Source organism: Phaethon aethereus, assembly GCF_964289735.1.
Source record: "Phaethon aethereus genome assembly, chromosome: 11".
Lineage (NCBI taxonomy): Eukaryota > Metazoa > Chordata > Aves > Phaethontiformes > Phaethontidae > Phaethon > Phaethon aethereus.
Genome location: NC_138587.1, coordinates 2,512,360 through 2,536,768, shown reverse-complemented (window position 1 = coordinate 2,536,768; position 24,409 = coordinate 2,512,360). Strand labels below are relative to the sequence as shown.

Below are 24,409 nucleotides of genomic sequence, written 5' to 3'. Positions count from 1 at the left end.
CCCCACATACAAAGCTTACCCTGCAGGAGCTCTTTCTCTGCCTGCCACAAAGAAAACCAAAGATTAACCTCTCAAAGCCTGGTAAGCTACTTCTCCCCATAAACTTCAGCTTTATTGCATGTTGAGTTTTAAACAAGCTAGTAGAAGCCATAAAGGTAACTCACACCAGTTTGTTCTCTACCTGGGGGTGGGGAAGAGTACTACAGCTTGTAGCGACATAAACGAAGAAAACACCTTCCTGTTTGTTTTATTTAAAGTAATTCCACTGGATTGGCGAGTTCTTGATTCGTGTTATACGATGCCAGTTTGGAAGCATTCAGCTGCTAACCAGCGGTGGAGGCCTGAATAAAGTTGCAGTACAGCACTACAATTCCAGAGTTGATGACTTGTGGTGTGATACTTCCCAATTCACCAGAACACAGCCCATCCCACCCCAGACACAGCAGAGAGGAGCAAAGAACAGTCGGTTTTCAGACGGCAACCAGATCAGAGCAGCAAGAAGGAATTCTATACTTCATGTGATGCCAATAAAATACTTACGGGGTTGCGAACTTCATCTGTTGAATGATGAACAGCCCACCAGTCAGACGTCCATTCCCAGGCATTTCCTACGATGTTGTACAAGCCGTATCCATTGGGAGGAAAGGCGGTGACCTATGCAAGATACAGAACACAAGTGCCAGTTCTGTAAACCTCCACATGAAGTAAGGTGTTTCATCCTTAAGACCAGTCTGCTGAAGGTGTATTTGTCTTTATCAGGAGCTTCTGCCTTCCCATCTCCAAAGCAGACACCAAATCAGCAGTACAGATCTCTAACACTTTTACATACTCCTTTTAAATAAAATGGAACAAAAGAATTAACTATTAACATCCTCAGTGTTCTCAACTCCACATTTGCAATATAGCCCGTAGCACCTTCTCACTGGTTTTGGAGACTGATCCTCTAAAGAGAGACACTTCTTGACCAACACACACAGACCTGTACATAGCATCAGTCATCTGACCTCCAAGCCCATGCTTACAACTTCCAGATTCCCCTTCCCAACAAAAGAATGCAAGAGTGACTGTCATGTCATGCATATGCAGATTTCTCTGCCAATGAAACTTTTTGGACTTACCTTAACTACCATTTAATAATTCATTCACATCCTGAATTGCCTTTAAAATTCCACCCCATTGTTTGCCATAGACGGAGTCAACCTTTCAAAAACGGGATGTTTCATTTCTTTTAAACTATTGCACTATTTTTGTGCCTCAGGAACAACTACCCAAAAAATGAAAGTGCAAAAAATTGTAATGCCAAAAGTGCAAGCAGAAAGTATTTCAGCATCTGACTCAAAACTGACTGGAAAGGGAGAAAAGAGGTCAATTTGAGAGGAACCAAAAGTTAAAATTAAGGTAATCTTCACTTTCCAATTAGCTTTTAAAAAGTGTCCCTTGGTGGTACTCAAGCCTGCAGTGAAATATACTGCAACTTTAAAAATCTAAAGGTGAAAGAGTAGAGGAATGAAAGACAGCCATGGCTCATTGTGTTGAACACAGACCTCAATTTCAGCACGATTAAGTTCACTTCCGTACAATTAATTCACTGTCAGACCCACTTACAGGCGCAGTTCCTTTGTACCCATCTTCTGCAGTGTTGTTAGTTGGGAACACTCCCTGCCAGATATTGGCATAATGCTGACCCTTTGGCTGAAGCTTGTTGCCCCATGGGAAAAGTCTGTTGAAAGACATACAGAACAGTTGTCAAAATCTTTTTTTTTTAAATAAATGAAGTGAGGAAAAAAAAAAAGTATAAACACCACACAGGGCCCTTCTTCCCCACCTTACCCTGGAGAAATGTTTGTTATAGTTTTTCCATTCGTACCAACACCTCGCAAGCTGTCAAGGCGAGCGGGGGTTCTGCGAGGACAATGTACACGCGGAGGAGGGAAAGGCAGCACTGCCCTGTGCACGGTGTAGCCCAGGACCCAGGATGGAGAAGACCTAGGCCCGTCAGTCACCCCGCTTCCCGAGCCCACAGCCAGGTAACAGGTGGATCCCGGGGCCCTACAGCTGCTGTGATGTAGTTATTCACTTCTTCAGCTCTTTCGCAACCCTTTCGGCCTTGGCGCTACGGTCCTTCGCTACACCTTTCATCTCCTGCAACAGCAGCAGTCCTGTGTCTTGGCGTCTCGTCGCGGCTCCTGCTCTCTTGGGCTCTCTGCATTCTCCTCCCATTACAGAGTTCAGATTACGACATACCATTTAGGTATTTAGGGAAATCCACTTACCTAAAGGAGTCTCTTCAGAGTACAGCACTGTTATACCTACCACAGATGTGCATAGGACGCAAGAAAGAGACACTGAGGGTAATAAAACCCACACAACGCTTCCTTATCTAGTAAATACCGCTTGTAAACGTTGATCGAGGACAGATTTGTGACAAGTACCTATTTTCCAGGCCCCCCCGACAGCTGTATTCCCATTCAGCCTCAGTCGGTAATCGTTTCCCTGCCCAAGTGCAGAACGCCACAGCATCATTCCAGGAAACATGAAGAACTGGATGATCCATTCTGGGGAACAAAATAAACAGGACAAGATCATCAGCAGAACTAGGCAATCTCACAGCTATACAGCACAAGCACTTTATGAAACTCTTTTAGAGATGGCCACAAAAGACGGTGAGGAAGTTCCCAATTCGGATACAACCGGACAAGGTATCAGGTCACTTTTACAGAAAATCAGCTATTTAAAGAAAGACAGCAAGACACTGGAAAGGAAATGCAGCCATCAGCGAAAAACAAGGAAGAGAAAAAAATTAACTTCTGGTTTTTTGATCACGCTTTTACGTACAGCTCTCTACGGTTAACAGAGTCATTTGTGGCTCGTGCTTTCCCATTGTCTCACCTCAGAAACCTGCTGCACCCAGGAGCCAGTGAAGATCTATCGATAAACTGGCTTCTGCACAAACACAGGTGCTCAGAGACCCCAAGGCAGACACCGAAGGCCTGCAGCTTTACCACTCCCTGCTAGGCTAGTTTAACGGTATCTTAACAAGAAGCCAAGATCCTCAGTAGGAGAGTTGACATTGCAGTTGAACGGCAAACGCTCTTCACTCCCCTGTGCTCTCTTCCCTTTGCTGCAGGTTTTTCTCTGCTGTCAGTTGGGGGGTTTTAGAGGGAGAGGTGGGATGAAAAGAGAGTCCTTACTGTTAGCAACATCACCTTTTGCAGCACCCAGTCCAGGAAACAGTGAACTGCAGAAATTTAACAAAAAAGGTTTTTTCTTTGGGTGTTGCAAACAGTCCACAGTTTACACAAAAGCTCCCATATTTCCTTTGGTTTGGTTCCAGCATTGCCCTTATAATCCTAGTCTCTTCTTCCAGAAAACGAGGAGAAATGCCTAGTCATTCTTGTCACAAGGATTCTCCCCAGTCAAGCCTCTAATAGACTAAAATACTTCAAGAGCTGAGGGTACTCGTCCAGAAGACTTCCTGTTAACTTATCTTTCCTGCCTCAATTAACCAGCCAGCGTATGCCTGGTGGCCCATGCGGCTACTTCTGTGGGGCGAGTTCACCAGCAGTTTTATTAGGCCAGGTTTGCACCACACTTCTACAAGACCAGATTTACATGGCAGGTTTCCAACTCTCATCCGCTGACTGTGACCTAAATTCCTCTGTCTCCCCCCAACAACGCCTCCTGATACTATCTCTATTTTTGCCTCAGATAATTCTTTCACTGCCCTTGGAGAACAGACAATGGACTTGTTACTAAGCAGTTCAGCCATCAGATGATGTTACACTAACACAGCCCTGTCCTTAGAGGACTCAAAAACATGCCAGCCATCTACTAGATCTAGGCTAGAGAGCCTGACTTTATTTCAAACAGCAGTTTTGAAACTTTAAGTAGTCAACTAAGGCAGCTAGTGCCAACTTCATTAACACCTGCCTAGTGAGAGAAAGAGCTGCAATGGAAGAGGTCCCAAATGAAGACAGTCACATCCAAGTAAGCATACAGTAACATACATGACTGAACAATGGCTTTCAGCATGTGCAGCCCAGGGCTAGTTCTGCAGCGTCCATAAAAAGCACCTGAGAATAATGAAGCCTTCTCATTTTCTAGGCATAAAATTCATTCCACTTAAGAATGGAAGGAGACTGGATAAAGACATGGAGCAACAAGTTTCAGGGTTCATGCTAGCAAAGCTTGGCACGAACTGCAGGCTGTTAAGAAAAAGTACGGTCTTCCAAAGCATTTAGGACTTTTAGATAATCGCGACTGATTTTTCCACAATAATCAGATCACAAAGTCAGAACACAATAAAAAAAGCACAAAATTCTTCAGTCATCTGCTGCCAGAGAGATAACCCTTCAAATCCCAGACGGAGGACAGGCTACACAGACTCCCAAGTACGCATGCAGCTAGTATATAGTTTTTCTCTCCAAAACCAGATCTCCACTGAATGCTCTAAAGTTACTGACCCTCTAAAGATCTACTGTTTCACTGCTGATACATAGATGTGCTTCAGCCTGTTTTCTATTGACATTTCAGTGTGGTCTCTCTTCCCTCGGGTGGAAAGTGCTTATAGACCTTTTTGAAATAACGTCATTGACCATATGACCACTGCATATTGCACGCAGACGGGAAAATATTCGCAGAAGCTGCAGCAAGCAAGTTACTAACTAAAAACCCTTTCTAGCACCCCTGTTCCTGGTGTATTATGATTGAATGGTCATTTATGGCTTACCTGTTGGAGATACTGGAGTCAGGACCCTCAGGGTGCTTCCAGTTGGCTTCCTTCACGGGCAGCCACCAGGGAGCAGCTGCAACCTGAAAAGGGGCAAGAATAGCCAGTGAAGAAGGCTTAAATTCCCAGGTGAAGGCTGTTCTGAAAGATGACCGTGTGACAGCAAGCTACCAAGCTTGCACTCACTACTCATGGCTCTGCCTGCAGCCCATTGACCTATTACTCTGACCAAGAAGGTCAGACAAGCAAGAAGGAGACCAAGTCCTGAGCATACTGTGCTGAAGCGCTGCCCTCTGGCCACCTCGCCTTCCCTTCTACATTTTCTCACCTGCAGGTCTGGTACAAGGTAGTTTATTTTCTTCAAAGGCACAGCCTTCAGCACACTACCTGTGGTGGACCAGACTGTCCTCTCAGAAATTCTCAGTTCTTCACCTCTTTTATGCCAAGAACACTCAGACGGTAGCGGCTGGAGGAGTTCATCTGGAACAGTACAGTTTTACTCTATTCTTTTACAACAGTATGCCCACAGTACAGTTAAAACCATTAACCTCCTGGCTGACTCCAGTGTGACATATTCTGCAGAGACGATAAAAAAAAAGACAGTTTTGGCTTAAAAGAGTTTTCATCCCAATTATTTGCTCCCTAGACTTAGTGTCTTGGAGTAACTAAAACAAAATCCCGATAACATCCTTTAACTAGGGTCAAAACAAGCATCTTGCAACACATTTGCTTTCCAGTTAATTAACTCAGTGAGCTGATCTTAAATTATTTGCTATCAGCTTCCAGAAGGTGGAGACAGAAGAGCCGCAGAGTCAAGTGAAGCCTTTTTTTTCCCTCCCACTTGGTTTGCTGAGCAAGCCAAGCTTGCAGACAAAATATCGTGCAACAATGCATCAAGTACTTCTCTCCAACCAAAAGTCTCAAACTTAGTTCTACAATGCCAAGGAACTATTCCTGGGATATATTCATTAAGGATTTCTCTATTAAACTTACTTCAAAGCTGAGAAGGTCAGTGCACAGCACATTTAACTATTCTATTCTGATTCACATTCACTTAGAAATACTTATCTTAATAATGGGTCCTTTCAGAAAATCGAGGCAAAAAAGAACACTTATGCTAACCATCAGTAGCTGGGGGTTCTTCCAGCATCTTGAGTGCTTGTTTCTAAAATACTCCTATTACAGAGATAATTTCCATAATGCACAAAAAATCGAAGTAAACAGGCCTCCAAGGTTTTAAGAGTTAAACAACCTCCCAGCTGGCTAGCCCTAGACTTAGATCCAGATGCTGCTCTAATGCTGCCCTGTAGAACAACCTTGCGACTTCTGCCATCTCTGCTGCCCCTCAGCTTTCCCCACTCAAGAAGCAGAATATTTACATGTCTTCATCATTCTGCTAAACCAACTTCGTAGAAATTGTGCCCAGACACATTATCCTTTAACTCACCAAATCCTTCACAGGAAAAGTCCAAAAGTAAAGGTCACTGAAAGCTGGTACTCAGGAGACAAAGCATCAACCTGGTCCAACTATTTTAAGAGCAACTTCTAGGAGGAAGCTGCATCCTTCAACAGTGATGAACATCTAACACGTAATTACATATATGTGAAAGAAAAAAAAAAATCTATGACAAACGTAAGTTATATAAAGAAACACCAAAACTCTGATCCAAACTACACATCAGATCCCTCATTTGAATGTTTCAGTAGGAAAGTAAGTAGTAGTGCCTAAGAAATAGAAGTGCTGCTAATACACAAAGACATAGGATCTTGTTTTTAAAGCATCTGATCAATCTGTGCTATAAAAGCTCCCATGACAGCTTTTCACTCTAATCCCATCATCCCGTACAGATTTTGCCTAGAGGATACGTCTGGGTACCTTACCTAAAAGCTCACTGTAAATCAGCAGCAACCCTGGACTAAAGCTGCAGAGTTGTTGGCCTAAGCTCAGCTGAAGAGCCCACAGCTCTTTGCGAGCTCTAGGCAAGAGCGCTGGAACCCCTAAACGTGCCGCAGGACTCCTCCAGGCGGAGAAGGCATCCACATGCAGCCGTTTTTGACACTCTCTCTTCCAAAGCCAGTGAAGACATCGGTATTAACTACAAAAGAAATAAAACTGTTCTCAGCAGCTTGCTGATGACTGAGACGTTCTGTCCACATACTCTCCATCTAAATGGGACCCTTCAGGCATACTACTAAATAATGACATCTCTTAAAGATCCTGCTTTCCGATCTCCCTAACATGACAAGCATATAAATCTACACCAGAAACCACGTAAGTCTGGCTCAGTGTCTAACGAAGCCAAGAACATTCTCCCCACAAGCAGAGCCCCCACCCTTTTCAAAAAAAGGATGAGATATTTAACCTCTTACTAGAAACTACAGCTGTTACTGAGCTTTCAAACCCAAAGATGGTATCTTCATTCAGAGAAATACTCAGCTCAACTCTCCTAGCACTAAAGCCTTGGAATGACCACACTCCTAAACAGATATTACCGTAAATAGGCTTAAAACTAGTGTGATTTAACCAGTTCCTTGCATATTTTGAGCTTTAACCTTTAATCTATACTCAAGATAGGACAGACATCCAAAGTTAGAATTTTCCAGCTCTTTAAAGAAGAGAGCTTCAGTATCATTTGCTAAAGGTTCTCCATGAATCTGAAAGATGACAAGTAAGATTTCATCCCGATATGTTTCTAAGCACAACACATTTTTATAAATTAAAAATCTCTGCAGGAGACTGCAAAGACTTACACGTTAGACGACTTGAATTTTGGAAAACATTTTTGTTATGCCAGAGAAAAAGCAGATGCTTTCAATCAGAATGGTTTATTTTAAACCGAGAAAAATAAAGTCTCTCCGCATGAGAGCACTATGTGTGCACATCTTCTGTTTCTGGCTCTGCTGAGCCGAACACCAAATGGCTGCCAGTCTTTGCGGAACACCCAGATCTTTAGAGGAGTTACACATACAGTACTAGGACAGTGATAACAGTGATAGACGACGTAGAGCCTTCAATAATTAATTGGAAGCTAATCTAAGTCAGCCACAGGCACCAGTGAGCATGCACCAAGATGCTCCTTCCGAAAGGGGAACTCATGTACCTGAAATTCACAGTCCTTTCAAAAAACTTCTCAGAAGTCTTTAAAGCTTTTAATTGCTCTAAATCAAATTAGCAGAAGAGCTAATTAGACAGAGCTATTACAACATCACAGTTAATACAGCAAAGCCCTCCCTTGCCACTAATGAGCTTAGTTACTTTCATAATGCTTAGCATTCTCATGCTTCACTCCGAAACATGTGTTCCGCAGGCTGGCAGCAGCTTCATTCCGTAAAAATAGCAGCATATGCTGCTGAGTGGATCCCAAAGAGGTACCGAACTAGAGGACACCACCTCCTTCCTTCTGGTTAACTCTTCACAGCACAGCCTATCACCCGTAACAGACCTGGTTAAAGATAACCGCCCCGCAGACACGACACCACGGCCTTCATCTACAAGGAAATGCAGTTCTAGGAGCAAAGCACATTTCGGACGCGGAGAAGCTCAGTGCTTGTTTTGGTCCGATCCAGCGCTCTGCCCCAGGATTAAACTTTAGGAACTCACTGTTCCAACTTGTCAGGGGGTCGTAGCGCTGTTAAGAGAAGAGAACGTGATATGATAACACCGGGAAGATGCACTAACAGTTAATTCTGACCTGCAAGTTTTCCACTCGAAGCAATTTGCAGAACTGAAGCCTGTGCTCCCACTATCAGCCTGCATAAAACTCAAAGTTTCAAGTATTCAATTTTCTTTTCAAGGTAGGCTGGGATATCCTAACTTTAATTGCTCCATTAACTCGTGATTTCAAGACTTTTAGACTACTTCACATTTATCTTGAAGAAAATTTCCTCCTAAATATACATAAAAAAACAATGGGGGAACATCAGGAAAGTCAGTTGCAGCAGCAGCAGCATTACACCGTTACCGGTACTGCAAAAGCCGTAGTGGAATACCCTTAAAAACACACCCAAAAAGACCCAAAAAAGCCAGCCAATAACCATGAAACCATGTGTCTTAGCCTTGTACCTAACATGGCACTGGCCATGTTCGGAATTAACAACCCCCACTTTAGCCCCAAATTTCAAATTCAAATCACATTTATGTATTAGAAAAATTACCAAAAATAAGCTCTACTGAGTTGCTAATCTTGGCTCTAATTGCATTTCTAACACGCACCAAGTCACTTGAAATGACAAAGAAGTAAACTTTATCCTTAAGTCAGGCCCATAAGATAATGAGAAATTCATACTGTTGTCCAGACATGTAGCACCAAACATCTTTTTGATGTGCTACAGCACTATAATGCTATTTTAATATAATAAGGCCTGCATACACTAGGTAAAGATAAACATTTGAAAGAAACAGAAGTTACTGCAGAGTAAGAGCTTTAGCAATTTAGGAATCAACTGTCTGAAAAGAGATTTTCTGAGCGAAAAGTAGTCTAAGTGTGGAAATCACTTCAAAAATAGTTTATTAAGCAGTGGGTTCTTCAAGACAGATATGTGCACTGCCGTTTCAGAAGCCGAGTTAATAGGTTACCGTGTGTTTGAACCAGCCCGTGTTGAGCACTGTACTGAGCATCTTTAGTTTGCAAAAGCATCCTCCTGGCTGCAAAAGCAATGTGTGCACAGGCTGGAAGCAATGAAGTTATGAAGCATTATCTCTGGGAAATACACCCAGTGGTCTGGACACCCTCATTGCCAGCATTGACAGGACATGAGAAAAAAAAATCAGTTATTCAGTGAAGAACGTAATTTTTGGATGGGGTTTTATTTTATCCATGTAAGGCAGATACACATAAATCTCCATCAATTTTTCCTCCTCTGAGCCATATCCTAAACCCTGAACAGGTGATGAATGAACTACCGCAGAAAGAGGCAGGCAGGAAATAGAACATTTTCAGTCGGGCAGGGAGTTTAAGAAATAAAAGCAATTACTGCGCAACAGATGAGCCACTGTCATTGTCCCCCTCAGAAACGACGTCAGGTGGGGTCCTGCTCACAACTGACTTTACACCTATTTTTTTTAAGGAGCATTGGCGTAACCTCCCAACAGCCCTCGGAAACCTCTTCCCTCGCCGAGACCCGGGGCAGAGCTCTCGCTCCCGCCTTCCTCAAACAGCATCACTACGGCACCTCCTCCCCTCCGCGCACAGGGAGCCTTCACCTACGCCTGCCTGTGGAAGCGGAGCGCGGGCACCCACGGGCCCACGGCGCGTCGGGTGGCGACTCAGCAGTGCCCGCCGTCAGCAAGCAGCAGCTACCAGGGCCGCACAGCCCGGTGCTCGGCTGAGGGGGACCCACGCGAGGCTGCGGCTGCCCGCGGGCGCTGCCGTCGTCAAGTCCTGCCGCGGGTCAGGGAGGGAAGGCAGCGGGGGGCACACAAAAAGCTTAGCCCTCTCCTCCGATTCGGCTGCGCAGTCAGACTCTGAACACGCCGCACCACGAGGGGCGGTCTGAAACAAGCTGGGGTCCCACTCGACATCAAAGCCGTCTTCCACATGGAAGGAGAAGCCCTTCGGCAGACGCACGCTCCCTGTCCACCTCCGCCAGCCTGCGGCTCCGCTCCTCCTTGTCATCGGCGCACAGAGAACGGCCGAGCCCGACTGACTTCTGCACAGCACCTCACACCTGCATCCAGGGGCTGGTGGTTAAGGCGAAACAGGCCTTAACCAAGGCCGGGAAACATGGCCATGTAGGCAGCATGGCTGCGATGGCCGCTGCAAGGCACAAGGCAAAGAGCAGAGCTCTCTCGGGCTTGCCACAGCGGCTGCGTAAGGGAGCCACAAGCCACAGACGCAGCTATAATTCCTGTTTGTACCTGAAGATACTCCGCAGAGAAGAACAAATCTTCCATGATTATGTACATAAACTGAAACGTGATTGTCAAATTCTCCGCCAAACCAGTAATTAAACACACTGAAACCGCTTAGAAGTAGTTGAGTATTTTTTCCAGAAGATAGCTAACACTTGATGTTGCCAGCTTCCGCAATGCTACTGTAAGTCTCATGCTATTTATTACATCAATTAAAAGTCCCAGCTCCCCAAAAGCTCTAGTTACAGAAGAATCTGTTTTCATTCTCATTTTCTAAGGTTTCTAGCCTCCCTCGTTAGCTCAGAAATGAAAGCAGTACAGGGTTTTCTTTAATATTGAATATTGATATTGTTTGCCCTAAGTCCCAATATGTTAAAGAAGTTTGAAATTGCAGTACTACAAAAAGGCAGCAGCTTTATAGAATAAGAACAAATACATTTCAAGTCATCAGTTAGGGAAAAGATTTCAGACTTAATTGGAAACTAGCACTTCACTTTTAGGAAGGGACCTTTTCCTTCGTGTAAGAGAAAGTCATTCAATCTCATTCAAACAGTGTAATACTTCACAGCTATGTCAATCCTCCAAGAAAAATAACCAAAAATATTTGATGCTAAAATCCAGTAAGATTGATTAAGTGCAAGTTTTGGAATCCAAAGAAGCTTCTTTTGAAGAACTGATATTTCTGGTGAGTTCAGTCTCTGGAAGGCTATTTTTCAGCCAACATTTAAAGCTGCACTCAAGCTAGTCATTTTTTCCAATTACCAAAGAAGTATGAGCTTTAAGAAAATGAGGCATGCACAGATATATCTACAGCCTGAGGCACAAGCAATGCCCCGCTTTAAAGTTGTAGTTTATACTGATAAATATGGACTGATATTACTGGTAACTCCCAGTGAGAGACGCTTCCTGCACATCGCTCTTTACCCCAACAGTGGGAGTACAGCATAAGAAGATAAGAGACAAACAGTGCAATAGCTCCATCTTCCCAAGTCCTTACGGGGACAGCTGAAGCATTGGGGTCTGCAATAAATGGGCTCACCCATCTCTTCCTTTGATTTCAGTTTCCTCTCTGAAAGGCCCCTGAAAAAGCAACAGCCAAGTGTGGTAGAGAAAAAAATTACCCTTAAAGTAGCAATAAGCGTATTCGCCAACTTCTGCTTATGCATCCCATGTATGTTGACACTTTAACAGTATCAGACAAACCATGCAATAACCTACCTGCTCCCCGCAAGCCACAGGTAAGGAGGTTACTGCATGCTGCCAGAGGGTACATTCTCCACAGTAACCGCTGCGAACACCAGCACTGCTATCCTACCTGCACATGTTGCTCATTTCCTTAAGAATTTGAAATGCTCATTTGAAACGCATCATGTTTTCAGTTTTTAGAACAGGGCTATGGCCTTTGAGTTACAGGCTAGAGGCACTGCTATAAATAGGTGAACTGCATAGCTCAGGACCACTGCAGCGGTTTCCATGCACAGGGATGAAAGTAGTACCCAGTAGTTCTAGACTGGCCAGAACTCCTTAGAAGTATTTGCTCAGGTCTGCCAGTGAACCAATTTCATCGCATTCTCAGACCAAAGATTCAATACCTCCTAAAGACAAGTGAAGTCCACAGATTTGTATGCTTTCAGTCTCTTAACTGCAGAATTTATCTTCCACAAGCCAAGAATTAAAGTGTTCCCGCGGCTCTCCAGCGCACACGTCTGTACTCCAGTCTGGGTAAGTGTTATCCTGTTTACCTTTTTCACGGTAGCTGCACAGCAAGCGAAACTCTTGCAGTTATTTGCAAGAGCTCTCAAATCCGCTCCCTGGCAAGCGCGCCTCGGTACCTTCTCATTTTGCAGACACAATCCCCATGCTTTTTGCCCTAGGATACATTAAAACGCCATATAAATGGCATTTCACAATGCCATGGAATAATAGCACTGGGCACGCATTTCCCCCTCTCTACTTCCTCCTTAAGACCAGGAAAACAGTTGAATCATAAAATAATAGCAAAGTCCCTACATTTTGAGCTTTCTTCATTTCCCCAAATTCTCTCAAAAGAAAAAGAAAGAAAAAAAAATAATCTAAGACTGCCAAGCTATTGCTAATTCTAGGCTGCGTTTTATCTATGACACCTAAACCAAAGGCCAGGAACCCAAGTAAGGCCATAGCTTAATAGCTCTAATAGATGCAGGAATTAGTAGTTTGTTTTAATCTGCTAGTCTGAAAACTGATTTTAATACCTGAAGCTATCAAAACTTGTTAAGCCCACACAAAACATTTTGGCTTCACAGGACCTTCCACCCTCGCCCTAGAAAATCCTTTTCTGTTGAAAAAGTCCTCGCCAATTCTATCCGAAACACCCTCATCTGTCAGAGTGCTAAATTTTCACTCTCTGCCATGTTACTACCACAAACTTGGAGGCCAAAACTAAAACTTGAGTTCCCAGAAATATAGAACAATTCAACTATTGGCTGCTACACCCCTTTTTACTGCTTCCCTTCCAGAGGAGGGTTAGGTCCAACCTACATTCCTGTAGCAGTGGCTATCTGGGAGACCACCTCACCTCCAGGAAATGCACACCCAAAGCTCCAACAATTATTCTACGTGCTCAGCTGGTTTGCTTCTGCATTAGCTTTCACCAGCCCCACCTCTGTTCTAATTTAGCTGTCTGCTTCCCTTGAGGGCCTGTGATAAATTTGTCTGGTTTAAGAACTAGAGAAGCCAAAGTGGCCAAACAGAGCAAAACCCCCGGATACTCCCCAACAGACATGTGCACCTCATTATTTATAGGAGCTGTTATATACCATTTGGTTCAATATATTCACTTCCACCTTTCCCCAATTTTTTCTACTGCGTGTGAAATACTACTTCCAAAACACACATTCCTGTTGCTCTTCACCTATATTCACATCTGCGTGTAGCACCCCTGTGTTTCAACTGGAGATAAGCCTTATGAAAACACACTTGAGCCACTAAGGGCTATGTTACTAAGGCAAAGTAAAAACACAGTCCTTTCTCCCATCAATTTGGAGGAGGGATTTTCAGTACCAGCAACACAACAACGTTTATACCTTATTTCTGCTTTCCATGGCAGTAGTTATGATTCAAGAAGGTACATACCACAAGCTAAAATACTAATTGACTAAGGTACACATTGAGAAAAAAGCCTTGATCTTCTCTACTGCTGACTGTTACAATCTGCTGATGCAAATCAACTTCATATAACTTACACTTTTTCTCATTACATTTGAACGGTTACACTGCAGTAGCCAAGTTGTAAAATATACTCACTTTTTTTTTTTTTAAAGTAATTGAGTAGTATTAGACTCCTTTCGCCATTTTTCCCCAGCAGACACTAGTAAAATTTAAACATTTTGGACAATGTAACAAGAAACTAACTTTTATTTTCCATTGTTTAATTTAAGCTTGCAGATCCCTAGGAAGAATTTGCTTTTGCAGAACCCTTAAAGTCCCTGCTCCATACTTGGGATGCTTCTGCATTTTAGCAGTAAGTTCCTTGCAAGTTGTCTATAGACACTTATTTCTTGAAAGCACAATCTGTATTAGCAGTTTTCTGTATTTTATTAGTTCCAATTAGCTGGGATAAGCATGGCCTACACAGAATTCAGTTGTCTGAGAAGCAGTCTGACTACATTATACCCTAACACCACATCCCCACGGCTGATGCTTCCCTTCCCTGCAACTGAAAGATGCTTGCATGTTCTGGTCTATGAATTACACTGTCCCAAAACCCAAAAACCCTCAAAACAACTAAGGTCTGCACAGTACTCTCAACATTTCTAACCTCTCACAGAAAACACATACTACAACAACAAAAAGACATAGTTTTGAGAGGCACAGCATATACAGATAGAATTCTAAGCTGTATCTTCAGACATAAGAGTTACCTTTCCAGCTCTACCACTGAGCTGCCTTCTGACACCTTCTTGCAGAAGGAAGTTCCTTGCTAAAAGTTGGATTTTATGGTATGTTGCTGGTGAGGGGGCAAGCAGAGAGGAGGAAGAAAAGCAGCTTCTAGTTTCTTTTTCACCTCCTCACAGTACTGCAGTGTTTTAGAACACAAAGTTGACCACAGCATCAGAATAAAGTCAAGTGCCAAACTACAAGGCAGGTAGTCACTATTCTCCAGGTAACTTTACCCAAATAATTAGTACAATCTTTCTCTGTGTCTATTCCAGCAATGATCTGCATGCTAGCAACTTGCAAAATGCCCTAATAATAAATGACCTGAAAACATGGCAAAAGGACAATCTCCTGAAGTTTACTTTTAACAAACAGAGCAAACCTTCGTAGAGCAGCAGCTAAAGAGACCAGTTTGGGCTCCATTCCAGCTCTCTGGCATAATACTTGTTCTGTTAGCATTACAGCCAGCATTTTAAAATTTGGCTGACACACCCAGGAAAGTGGCTCCCAATATTGTGTACGTGTTTACACAAATAGCCAAGACTGAGCTTACAGCAGCATTCTTAGAGTTTGTTTTCCTTAAAACAGGGAGTCTGATTTAGGGATTTCTGCATCACAGAACTCAGACAGGAAAAAATTTCTCTAATACTTACAGTGGAATTTTCTGTTGTGAAGATGGGATGAACCCATCTGCATTTATTTTACTTTCAAAGACAAAGTTGTGCTCCTCTATAGGTGCAGTTTCACTTCACACTTACTTCTAACTGAACTATTGCCAAAAGATGCCATTTCAGTCCTGCTACTACATTATCCCTGCCTTGCGTACATCCTGCTTCCCTGTGTTGATTCAAGCAGTTGCAGAATGAGCCAAGTTAGCTTTGCTGATCCAAAAGAAAATTAACCAGAAAACCAGACATTCCCACCCAGAGTAAATGCAACTTGAAACCACACACCCCCCAAAACTGCCATATTACGCACATCAGAATGTTTCATTTCTAAGGCCTTTTTAAAGGTACTGGACAAGAGATCTGGAAACGGCAATGTGTTCATCAGACCTGAGGATAATTCTGATGGGAAGGGACCTCAGAAGATCATCTTGTCCAAACTTCTACTCAAAGCAGATAAATTCGTCCAGGAGATGACAAGACGTAATCTACTTACTATCAGGAGCTGTAAAGGTTAAGTGACCTATTAAGGTTAAGGAGGAGGTAAATGAAGCTTAAGAAAGGCTCAGCAACACATTCACAACAGAAAAAGGGGAAGAGGGGGCAGGGATGCTTGGCTACCCAACTTTATTTTTTTAAAAAAGCAATATTCACTTCCACTCAACAGGAGTACTGGATCAGCTCTAGTTTAATCACCACTGCACCCACCAGGATCACTATGCTGCTCTAGCAAGATAAAGAGAACTGAAAAAACAGGAAGGCATACACGATCTGTATCTACAGAGATGCAGGGAGCACAGTAAATTTAAGACTCCTTATTCTATTGCAAATGGCTTATAAACTCAGATCTGCCATAGAAATGGCACTTCTTTGGAATATTTGCCTGTAGTTAACCTAGAAAACACACTCATGCAAGGCTTGCTATCATATCAGATACACAGATTATCCCCATTTTCTTAAACTGGTAGGATCTGGGATTTACACACTTTCTTTGGACATAAGACTGCATTGGCAGAGCGTGCCAGTCCCATGTACATATGCTCTTGGAGCCAGAAGCACTCCTGTTCTTTGTCCACACAGCACATCACTCGGTAGAGCCACTACTGACATTTGAATTTCCAAATCGTCACTGCGTTACACATAATGCAAATTAACAGCCTTATATCAGCACCACTTATTACAATCTTAAATAGCTCTCATTTAGGAGGCAAAAAAGACAAGAAGGGGTTGATATTAACTTTTGCTTATCAGGAGCAAATTGGTTTTTATTGTTTGTTTAAAAAAAAAAAAAGAGAACAGACAATAGAACTGTAAATCCTCCAGACTTGAGGGAGTCTCTTTTTCTAGGCCAAACACCCCTCCATAAACCCCATTTTTGTACCTGGCTTTGGGAACGTCACATAATCTAGGTATTACTGCCACAACTGCTAACACATCTACCCCAGCGATTGCTGGGTAAGCTTCACCCTGCTGTGTTACTCACTGCCTGGTGGATGTCAGCCTTCACTTCTTCACTCAGCATTCCCTCAAACACAAAGGAATCGCCGAATTTCTCTGCCTATAGAAAGAACAAAAGATTCAACCATATTATCAAATGAATGTTGTTCTTAAAATGCCACTCACATTTACAGCTTTATCTTGTCAAGGATAAGGAAATTCTAATAGTAATTTTGAGTCCTCTGTCAAGGAAGCTATTTTGGAACAGAAGAGAAAGCGTTTTATCTCTGGATGTCATCGTACTTCAACAGCCACTGGACAGATGGCAGCTCGCAGCTTCTGCAAATGTTTTTACTTCTGTTAATTAAAAATGCTGTTCCAATTGCCCCAACTGCTTTAAAATGCTACGACCAATGATCTAACATTCAAAGGCGTATTTCATTCCTCTTATTTTTACTTTGGGAGTCACAGTAAAAGACTCCAGCCTTGTCAGTTACTCCTCCTTCATCATCACTAGCACCATGCTTTAAAGTGCTGTCACAACAACAAGAAAAGAGTTAAAAGTAACCTAATCGTTGCATCTAACATTATGTAAAGCCAAAAGAAACGAAAAATACAAATCGTTTCAATGAATCATAGTCCACGATACCAACATAGGGTTTTTTCCCTTGGTAAGCTAAGTGAATTAATATCCTAGGGAAGTCAAAACATGTTATCAGAATTCAACACATTTGCCCTTCTCAATTTCTGCATTTTATTATAAGCATTCAAAGACTGAGAAGGATCACCATAAACTGCTTCCGCATACTCAGAAGCCTTCAAGAAACAGTTCAAAAGAAGGATCCCATTCACCACCCAAATTGCAAGAAGTTTTAGCATATGACCATAATCCTTATACATTTAGTTTCAGAAAGGAAAGAGGAAAGAAACTTTTTTTTTCCTCTCCTGCCCAATCTGAAAGACCCACACACAGGCAAACAGATTATCACCGGAAGGACCCCAGATTTCAGTCTGAGCACCTCCATCACGGGCTTTTTTTTTTTTTTTAAGTTTGAACCAAAAGTATTTTCTTTAACAGCAAGATAGCTGTATATATGCAGATTTTGTTTCTTCAGCTTTCTATTTACTTTCAGGTTTAATTTGCCACTGGAGTTCAGTCTAGTCCCTAATAAAAGAAAAACAAGAAGTAGGTTGGCTCTGTTTACGCGCAGTAATGCGGACATTATTTAAATACACAAAAACATGCTCAGCTGCATCCCCAAAAAACCCCTGCAGAATCAGTGCTGTTTATTCTAACTCTGAACTTATTTTTCCAAAGCCAGCGTAAAAAGGGGCCCCATCTGAGGTAAGGGAGAAGTGGAGCACCCAACTACACCAGCTGAGCCATGAAGCACTGTCTGAAACGGACTCCATCTGATGCAGTGCTACAGTCAAATGCCACTGCACATGTGCTCATTCCAGAAGCCGTTTCCAACAAGCCCTGTTCAAACTCAAAATTATTAAGCAATCTTTTTCCATAATTACTGAGCTAAGAACCTAAAAACAGAAATAGTGCTGCAGATAAAAGCCGCCCTTCATTCAACCAGAAGGATCCTGTCTTCCTAACGAGAACCAGTTTATCAAGTGAATTTAGCAAAATGCCTCCTTTGAGACCTGATCATTACCAAGGCTTTTATTTGCCTAAAAAGGTCTGTCAGGGTTTTATAAAAGTTGCGTAGGAACAGTCAACTGTCAGGAAAGATCAGAGCCTCAAGCACAGGTACCTTCTTTCTTGAAAAAAACGTAACATATTCTTTCTTATTCCATTATTCCCACAAAACTATTATTATACTTGGTATTATATCTTCTTTAGACAGCAGGGCTTCCTATTGCTCAGCTCATTTGCAGAGAGCTGCACTGAACTAGCCTGCAGAGTCCTCAGCTATCACAGTTTTTTAAAATCCCTTCTCCCCTGTTCCTCTACAATAAGGAAGATCTAACAACATAGTCGTACTGGTACAAAGATGTCCTAGGACGCAAGGGTCAAAAAAACCCGAACAAACAAACACCAAAAAGCCCTGCATAGACATCTTCAGCCATCCATTAGCTTCACCCAGGCTGCCTCAGCCATACTGCAGGGAAGATACTTATTCAGATATCAAGACACTTACTAAATGTAGGAGTACACATTTAAATGTCCTTTCCGACCCCTGGGCAGCAAGGCAAGACAACTTCATCTCTCCACTATTTACAGCAGAAATATTCTACTAAGCAAATCCCCAGCAAGTATTGTGATGTCCTTCAAAAAAACCCAATAAAAAACCCTAACTTTTTTAACGGGGTTTGCCAACACAAAGAAAGATGACAGGAGTCTGTGTACCTTTCCGCCTTACCTCAGTAACGTACCCAGTAGAATTCACAAATCTCTCAAACTCCTCATTGCTGACCTCATACTGATCCATGTAGAAACTGTTAACATGGACTTTTCTGGCAGGCCATTCTCCATCTTGCCGTATTTCAGGCTCATCAGTGCCCATTGTGAACACTCCTCCTGGAATAGCGACCATCTGTGGAGAAAACACCACCCAAAAGACAGTAAAAATGAAAGACCGAAAAGTCTCTTATCAGTCTTACTACTCCTCCTCCTCATCTTTGGAGGTGCTTTTGCTTTGAACAGCATTTCACTGACAAGAACAGCACAATAAAATGGCAACAGCGGCATCTTGATCACGACCTGTTTGGAAAAAATAGCAAGCAGAACTTAAATTGAGAACAAAAACACCATTTGCAGCTCTTTCTACATGAAGCCTGGGTAATTCAGAGTTTTTACTGAAAAACCTACTTATTTTTTCTAATGAGGAGAAACATGTTCCCCTACTGTACCTAAGAGTCAAGAAACAAACCAAAGTCCTTCCTACTCATTTTTAGATGAGGAATTCTGGCATGCCACTCTACTCCTAGGAATGCTCAATGCATCAATTTTAAATCTGGAGATTTTGAAACTGTACAGTTCTCTTTTGTCGACAAGCCTATGCTTGTTTGCATACTAACTACACATGGGGTTTAATTTAATAACGGGCATGTGCAGCATTTCCTTACCAAGCCTGCCACTAACTGGCAGGTAGACACAGCACGTGCAGGTCTGTGTGCCAGAGATGGGACAAACTTTGAAGTCAGTTGTATTGCACTCTTCTGGAAGACTGGCCTTGGGCAAGAGCTTCAAGCTTCAGAAGTGAAGGATGAGTGACAGAATAACATTTTAGCTATTTCAATAAGATGTTTTCCCTTTAAGGTCTCAGCCAGTTTCCAGAGAAACAAACCACATTTTCCTTCAGCTTTAGTGTGGGCTCTTACCAGGAGGACAACGGACTCAGAGTTCTTGTCATGCCTCATCAGATGTTTTCTGAGAGCCCTCTAAAGACCACAGACTGAGCAACGCACTCCTCACCCAAAAAACAAGAGCATCCATGATCCCTACTTGGACGCTTGTGCTGGAATGAAGAATGACAGCTCAGGCTGAATAAAAACTTGCCAATGGGCAGGTGATGTTTCAAGGACTGACTACCCAAGACCTAGCTTCCCAAGAAGTTACCCAACTCACCAACGGATGAAAGAATTGGGGAAGAAAACTCCTTTTCAGTATTCCTGAGCTACCTTCACCTCCTAACCCACACTGAATGCAGCCACCTCATTCCTCCTCTGGCAACGGTCAGAGGCTTGCAAGTGGGTGAGCCCCAAAAAAGCCAGCACTGACATACACATCCACTGTGGAAAATAATCTGGCATGTCATATGGCACCTGAACATACCCTGGCAGTGACCTGTGATCAACACTACTCTCACAAGGAATCAAGCAGGCAGACCAGTGACAGAACCAAAAATGAGCAAAGCCAGTTCTAAAAGACAGCAGCATTTTTTGTTGCAAGATCCTGATGTTTGGTATGCAGGAAATTCAAGTCTAATGAAAGAAATAATCACTGAGAGAGAGGTTTCCAGAGTAGCATACTTCTAACACTACTCCAGAAGTGTAGTTTAAGTTCTGACCGAAAAAGAAGCATGGGTTTTAGGTGTACAACAGTACAAACAAAATTCCATATACATATAGTGGAATAACACAGTATGCAACATGTATATTAAAAGCAGACAAGCTGCAGTGGTAGGGTTGTAAAAAACGTGAACTGATGTAACATTATTTAGATGAAGAGGAGGTTTCACAGAACCAAACATGAACTTCGGACTTTGTACATACTGCCTTTTTACAGCACGGTCTAGATTACAAGACCTTGATTCTTCTGTAGTTGGAATTTTGGGGTTTGTTTGGGGATTTTTTCCCCTTACTCTACAAGATGCTCTTCATCAAGTTGGATGCTTTCACCAAAACAGTTAGTCTGGATGCCCAGACTGACTCATGAACCAGGAAGACAAAAAGAGTCATTAGGTACCTTCCAGCTTCTGGAGTTTACTGTTATTTATGTAGTTAAACCACCAGTAGCACACCAGATGATCAGTAAATAAGTTCACATCAGCTATCCAGCACCTCTCCCTATTCTTAAGGGAATTTGTAGTGTTTGACATAACCTTACATATCCAACTTCATTGTTCTCCACTACAGACCTGTTCTTTTGCTTGGGTCTCTCCCAGCGACACTTAAAATTTGCACAACTTGCAAAAGACCTATAAGAAGTGCTACAAATACTTTTTCCTTTGAACTAACCACATTTGAAGCTAGCTGCATCCTCATAACTTTTTCTGCACTAGAAAGAATCTGGGCACTTACAGATTGCCTTTAACTGAATCCATAAAAGGGCTTCAGGATAAATTTACTTACATTTTTTAGGACTTAGGGAATGACGCGGTACAAAGTTGCACCACATTCTTGCTTCCAATCCCTTTCCAAGCCACTGTAGCTAAAACAACTCCTTGAAGCAGTCTTCAAAGCAAGATTCAGACCTCACTAGCGAGCTGCTGTCTAAAAGCATGTGAAAAATTAACTCTTGCTTTACAGCCTAACATTCATTTCCAAAACTTGAAACATCTCCATAGACTGCCAGCATATGCTCAGCTAGGAAGTCCAAAGGCTTCCTTATGAACCTGCTGCCTTTGCAGCCCTCTCACACAGTGACAGCTGACGCTTCCAGCACATCCAACACTGACACCAAGTATTGATTGGGCAGGACTATCCTTCCCCACCAAGGCTTATTTCACAGCTCCACCTCCTGTTTGGAAATCGGACCTTCCTTTGATAGCCAGCTTTATGATCACACCACATGACAGGATGCAAGGCTCAGATGTCTGACAGCACACTTCAGCTGAAAAGAGTGGAATACAACACTAGGTGAGGAAGAAATTTTCTGCATAGACGTCACATCCAGAAACCGCTTTTGTATTGTTAATTAAGCAGCTTTAACATCCAGTTTTACAATACAGCTAGTTAACACTGAGGAACTAATCTCTAATAAATATCAAAGTTGAACTATGGAGGCAGAAATCCGACAGCGGAGGCTGACACATGTCATTTACTGTATTAGATGACTTACTGTAATAGAGTGTGCAACAATAATTGTCTGTGTCTTCACAATATTACTTAGCTAGCACACGCAGCTTGTTGTCCTCAAAGCTCAACTTCAACAACAGGGACCACGTTTGCCTATGATTATACTTTCAAGTATAACTATTACAGTAATGTAAAGCAGACTCACCAAAGGACTAATTCACCATTTTTAAACATGTAGTGGAAATAACTCCTCTCAGTTGTGGTTGAGGTAGAAGCCAATTTTCCTCTCACTTCCCTTCTGGTAAAAATGTTTTCTAACCAGGCATAATCAAGTTATGTTGTGAACATAGCTTAAAATCCAGCAGCAATTAGCTTTCGTTATCTGCTGTTGAAGTTGCCAGCTGCCTTGCATAAGTTAATAGTCAAATTATTTTTTCACCAAATGAAATGCCAAAATGTATTACATGAAATGTAAATTACTGACACAGTCCCCAAACACAGTATGGATTATTTAATTCACACTGTTTATATATACTCAAATTTCTTAAGCACAGCCTGCAGTAGTAAAGCCATAATTACCACTGTACATCCTTCCCTTTACCTGCTAAGTGTCTGCACAACACGGGCTTTCTCCAAGCTGACATACCTTCCCGGTGTTACAACACCGAGAGGCAATTAGAGAGGCAGCCCCTCACATTTTTACTATTTGCAAGCCATGTCACACAAGAACAAGGTCTAAGTCTGCTGTAATATGATTTCATCTGCCAAGGTTTAGAAACACCTTTCATGAAATGAAGCAGCAATCCCTTTTCTAATAACTCAAGATATCTCATCCAGCAAGGCATTTGGTCTCCAGTGATACAAAAAGTCTCAGTATCCCTTCGGAGTAGGTACATCAGTCCACTTTAAGCACTGCCTCTATCAAGAAGGCTCTGGGTGGTGTCTTGCAGAAAAGCGGCAACAATAGAAAGGAATAAGCAACTAAAGAAACTTTCACTTGAAGAGAACCTGAAAGGACATCAAGATATGGATATGTCAACGATAGCTTTGCTGAAATACACACAAGAGACCTGACCCATCACTCATCGGTGCTTCAATTCCATTGACACCAACCCAGACCTAAAAGAGATAGGTGGGGGGAAGCCAGAGCCACAGCAGTATTGATATTCACAGAGTAAGGGACTACACGAACAGAGCTGCCACCTCCGCAGACTGTGCGGCAACGCAGCCCCGCTCAGGGGAGTGCCGTCACGCACGCACCCGGTGGGAGCCAGTGCAGGGTGTGGGCAGGCCTGCCAAAACAATCCGTCATGACCAACACCTCGAATAGGTTTGTCGCATCTCAACTTTGTAAAGAAAGGCAGGAGCGGCTGGGGCGGGCACGCGTGGGTATGCGGGGAAGGCCGTCAGGACACGGGCACTGCTGCCCAGGCCTCTCTCCGTCTTCAGGAGCACCCGAACGGCCCGGGAGAGGCACAGGCTCTCCCAGCGGGACGGGACCAACGAAGGACCCGCGCCCAAGCAAAGGCTCTCACGAATTCGGCCAAAGAGGTCTGTGAAGCAACTCTCATTCGAGCTTCTACGCGGACACCCGCCCGCCCGGGGCTTCCCGTTAACACCCCGGCCCCTCAGCGCTCTCACCGGCCAGTGCCCAGCGCTCCGTCCGCCGCTCGCCGCCGCCGAGTACCGCCGCGCCGCTACCTCCCGCCCGTCACTGCTGGCCCGGTTAACGCTGCACCCGCAGTCCCCGCCGGGAGCTGCCGCCCCGGCTCCGGCGGCCACCACCAACCCCAGCAGGAGCAAGAGGCAGCGAGAGCGAGACAACCAGGCGCAGGCTGCTGCGGGCGCAGCCATGTTGGCGGAAGTACCACGTGCCGCCCACGGTCAGGTGCCGAGCCGCCCCTTAAAGGGGCAGCGCTGCGTCCCAGCCTTGCCCTAGTTGGGCTCGAAGTTTTCCTTTCCAGTGTCTAAAAATAACTAGGCGCTGAGGTAAACATGGCCTAAAGAAATCACGCAGGCCTGTGCTTCTGCGGAGACGCTCTGGTACCTAACGGGTAGTATTTATTTTATATGGTATTCAGGTTTTTTGGAGATGTCCAGTACTTGTTACAGCTAACGTTCTTAAGAAAAACGTGTACAAGAAATGAGTGCAGATAGGTCTGCGTTCCCGAAAATAATTTCTTAACTATCCATCGATACAATCCCTTGACACCATGCAGTCGTTTACAGCTCATTTCACCTCCATGGGGAAAAAAAATAGGGAAATACAGATGCTGCCTTTAAGTATTTGCACTTTGAGATGTCAAAAACTGCAACTAGGGGTCATAGTGGTTGACCAGT

At 43.3% G+C, this 24,409-nt stretch overlaps 1 protein-coding gene across 1 annotated transcript in view; it reads right to left on the bottom strand.

Moving 5' to 3' along the window:
- Positions 1-23,932, bottom strand: part of SUMF1 (sulfatase modifying factor 1) — a 36,589-nt gene extending 12,657 nt beyond the window's left edge. The window contains exons 1-7 of the mRNA XM_082004835.1: positions 23,711-23,932; positions 18,970-19,143; positions 16,644-16,718; positions 4,730-4,812; positions 2,433-2,555; positions 1,606-1,720; positions 541-654 (exon numbers count right to left, since the gene is read on the bottom strand). Coding sequence (XP_081860961.1) covers positions 541-654; positions 1,606-1,720; positions 2,433-2,555; positions 4,730-4,812; positions 16,644-16,718; positions 18,970-19,143; positions 23,711-23,923 — 897 coding nt within the window. The 5' untranslated portion in view covers positions 23,924-23,932. The remainder of the gene's footprint in view (positions 1-540; positions 655-1,605; positions 1,721-2,432; positions 2,556-4,729; positions 4,813-16,643; positions 16,719-18,969; positions 19,144-23,710) is intronic.
- Between the last annotated feature and the right edge of the window lie 477 nt (positions 23,933-24,409).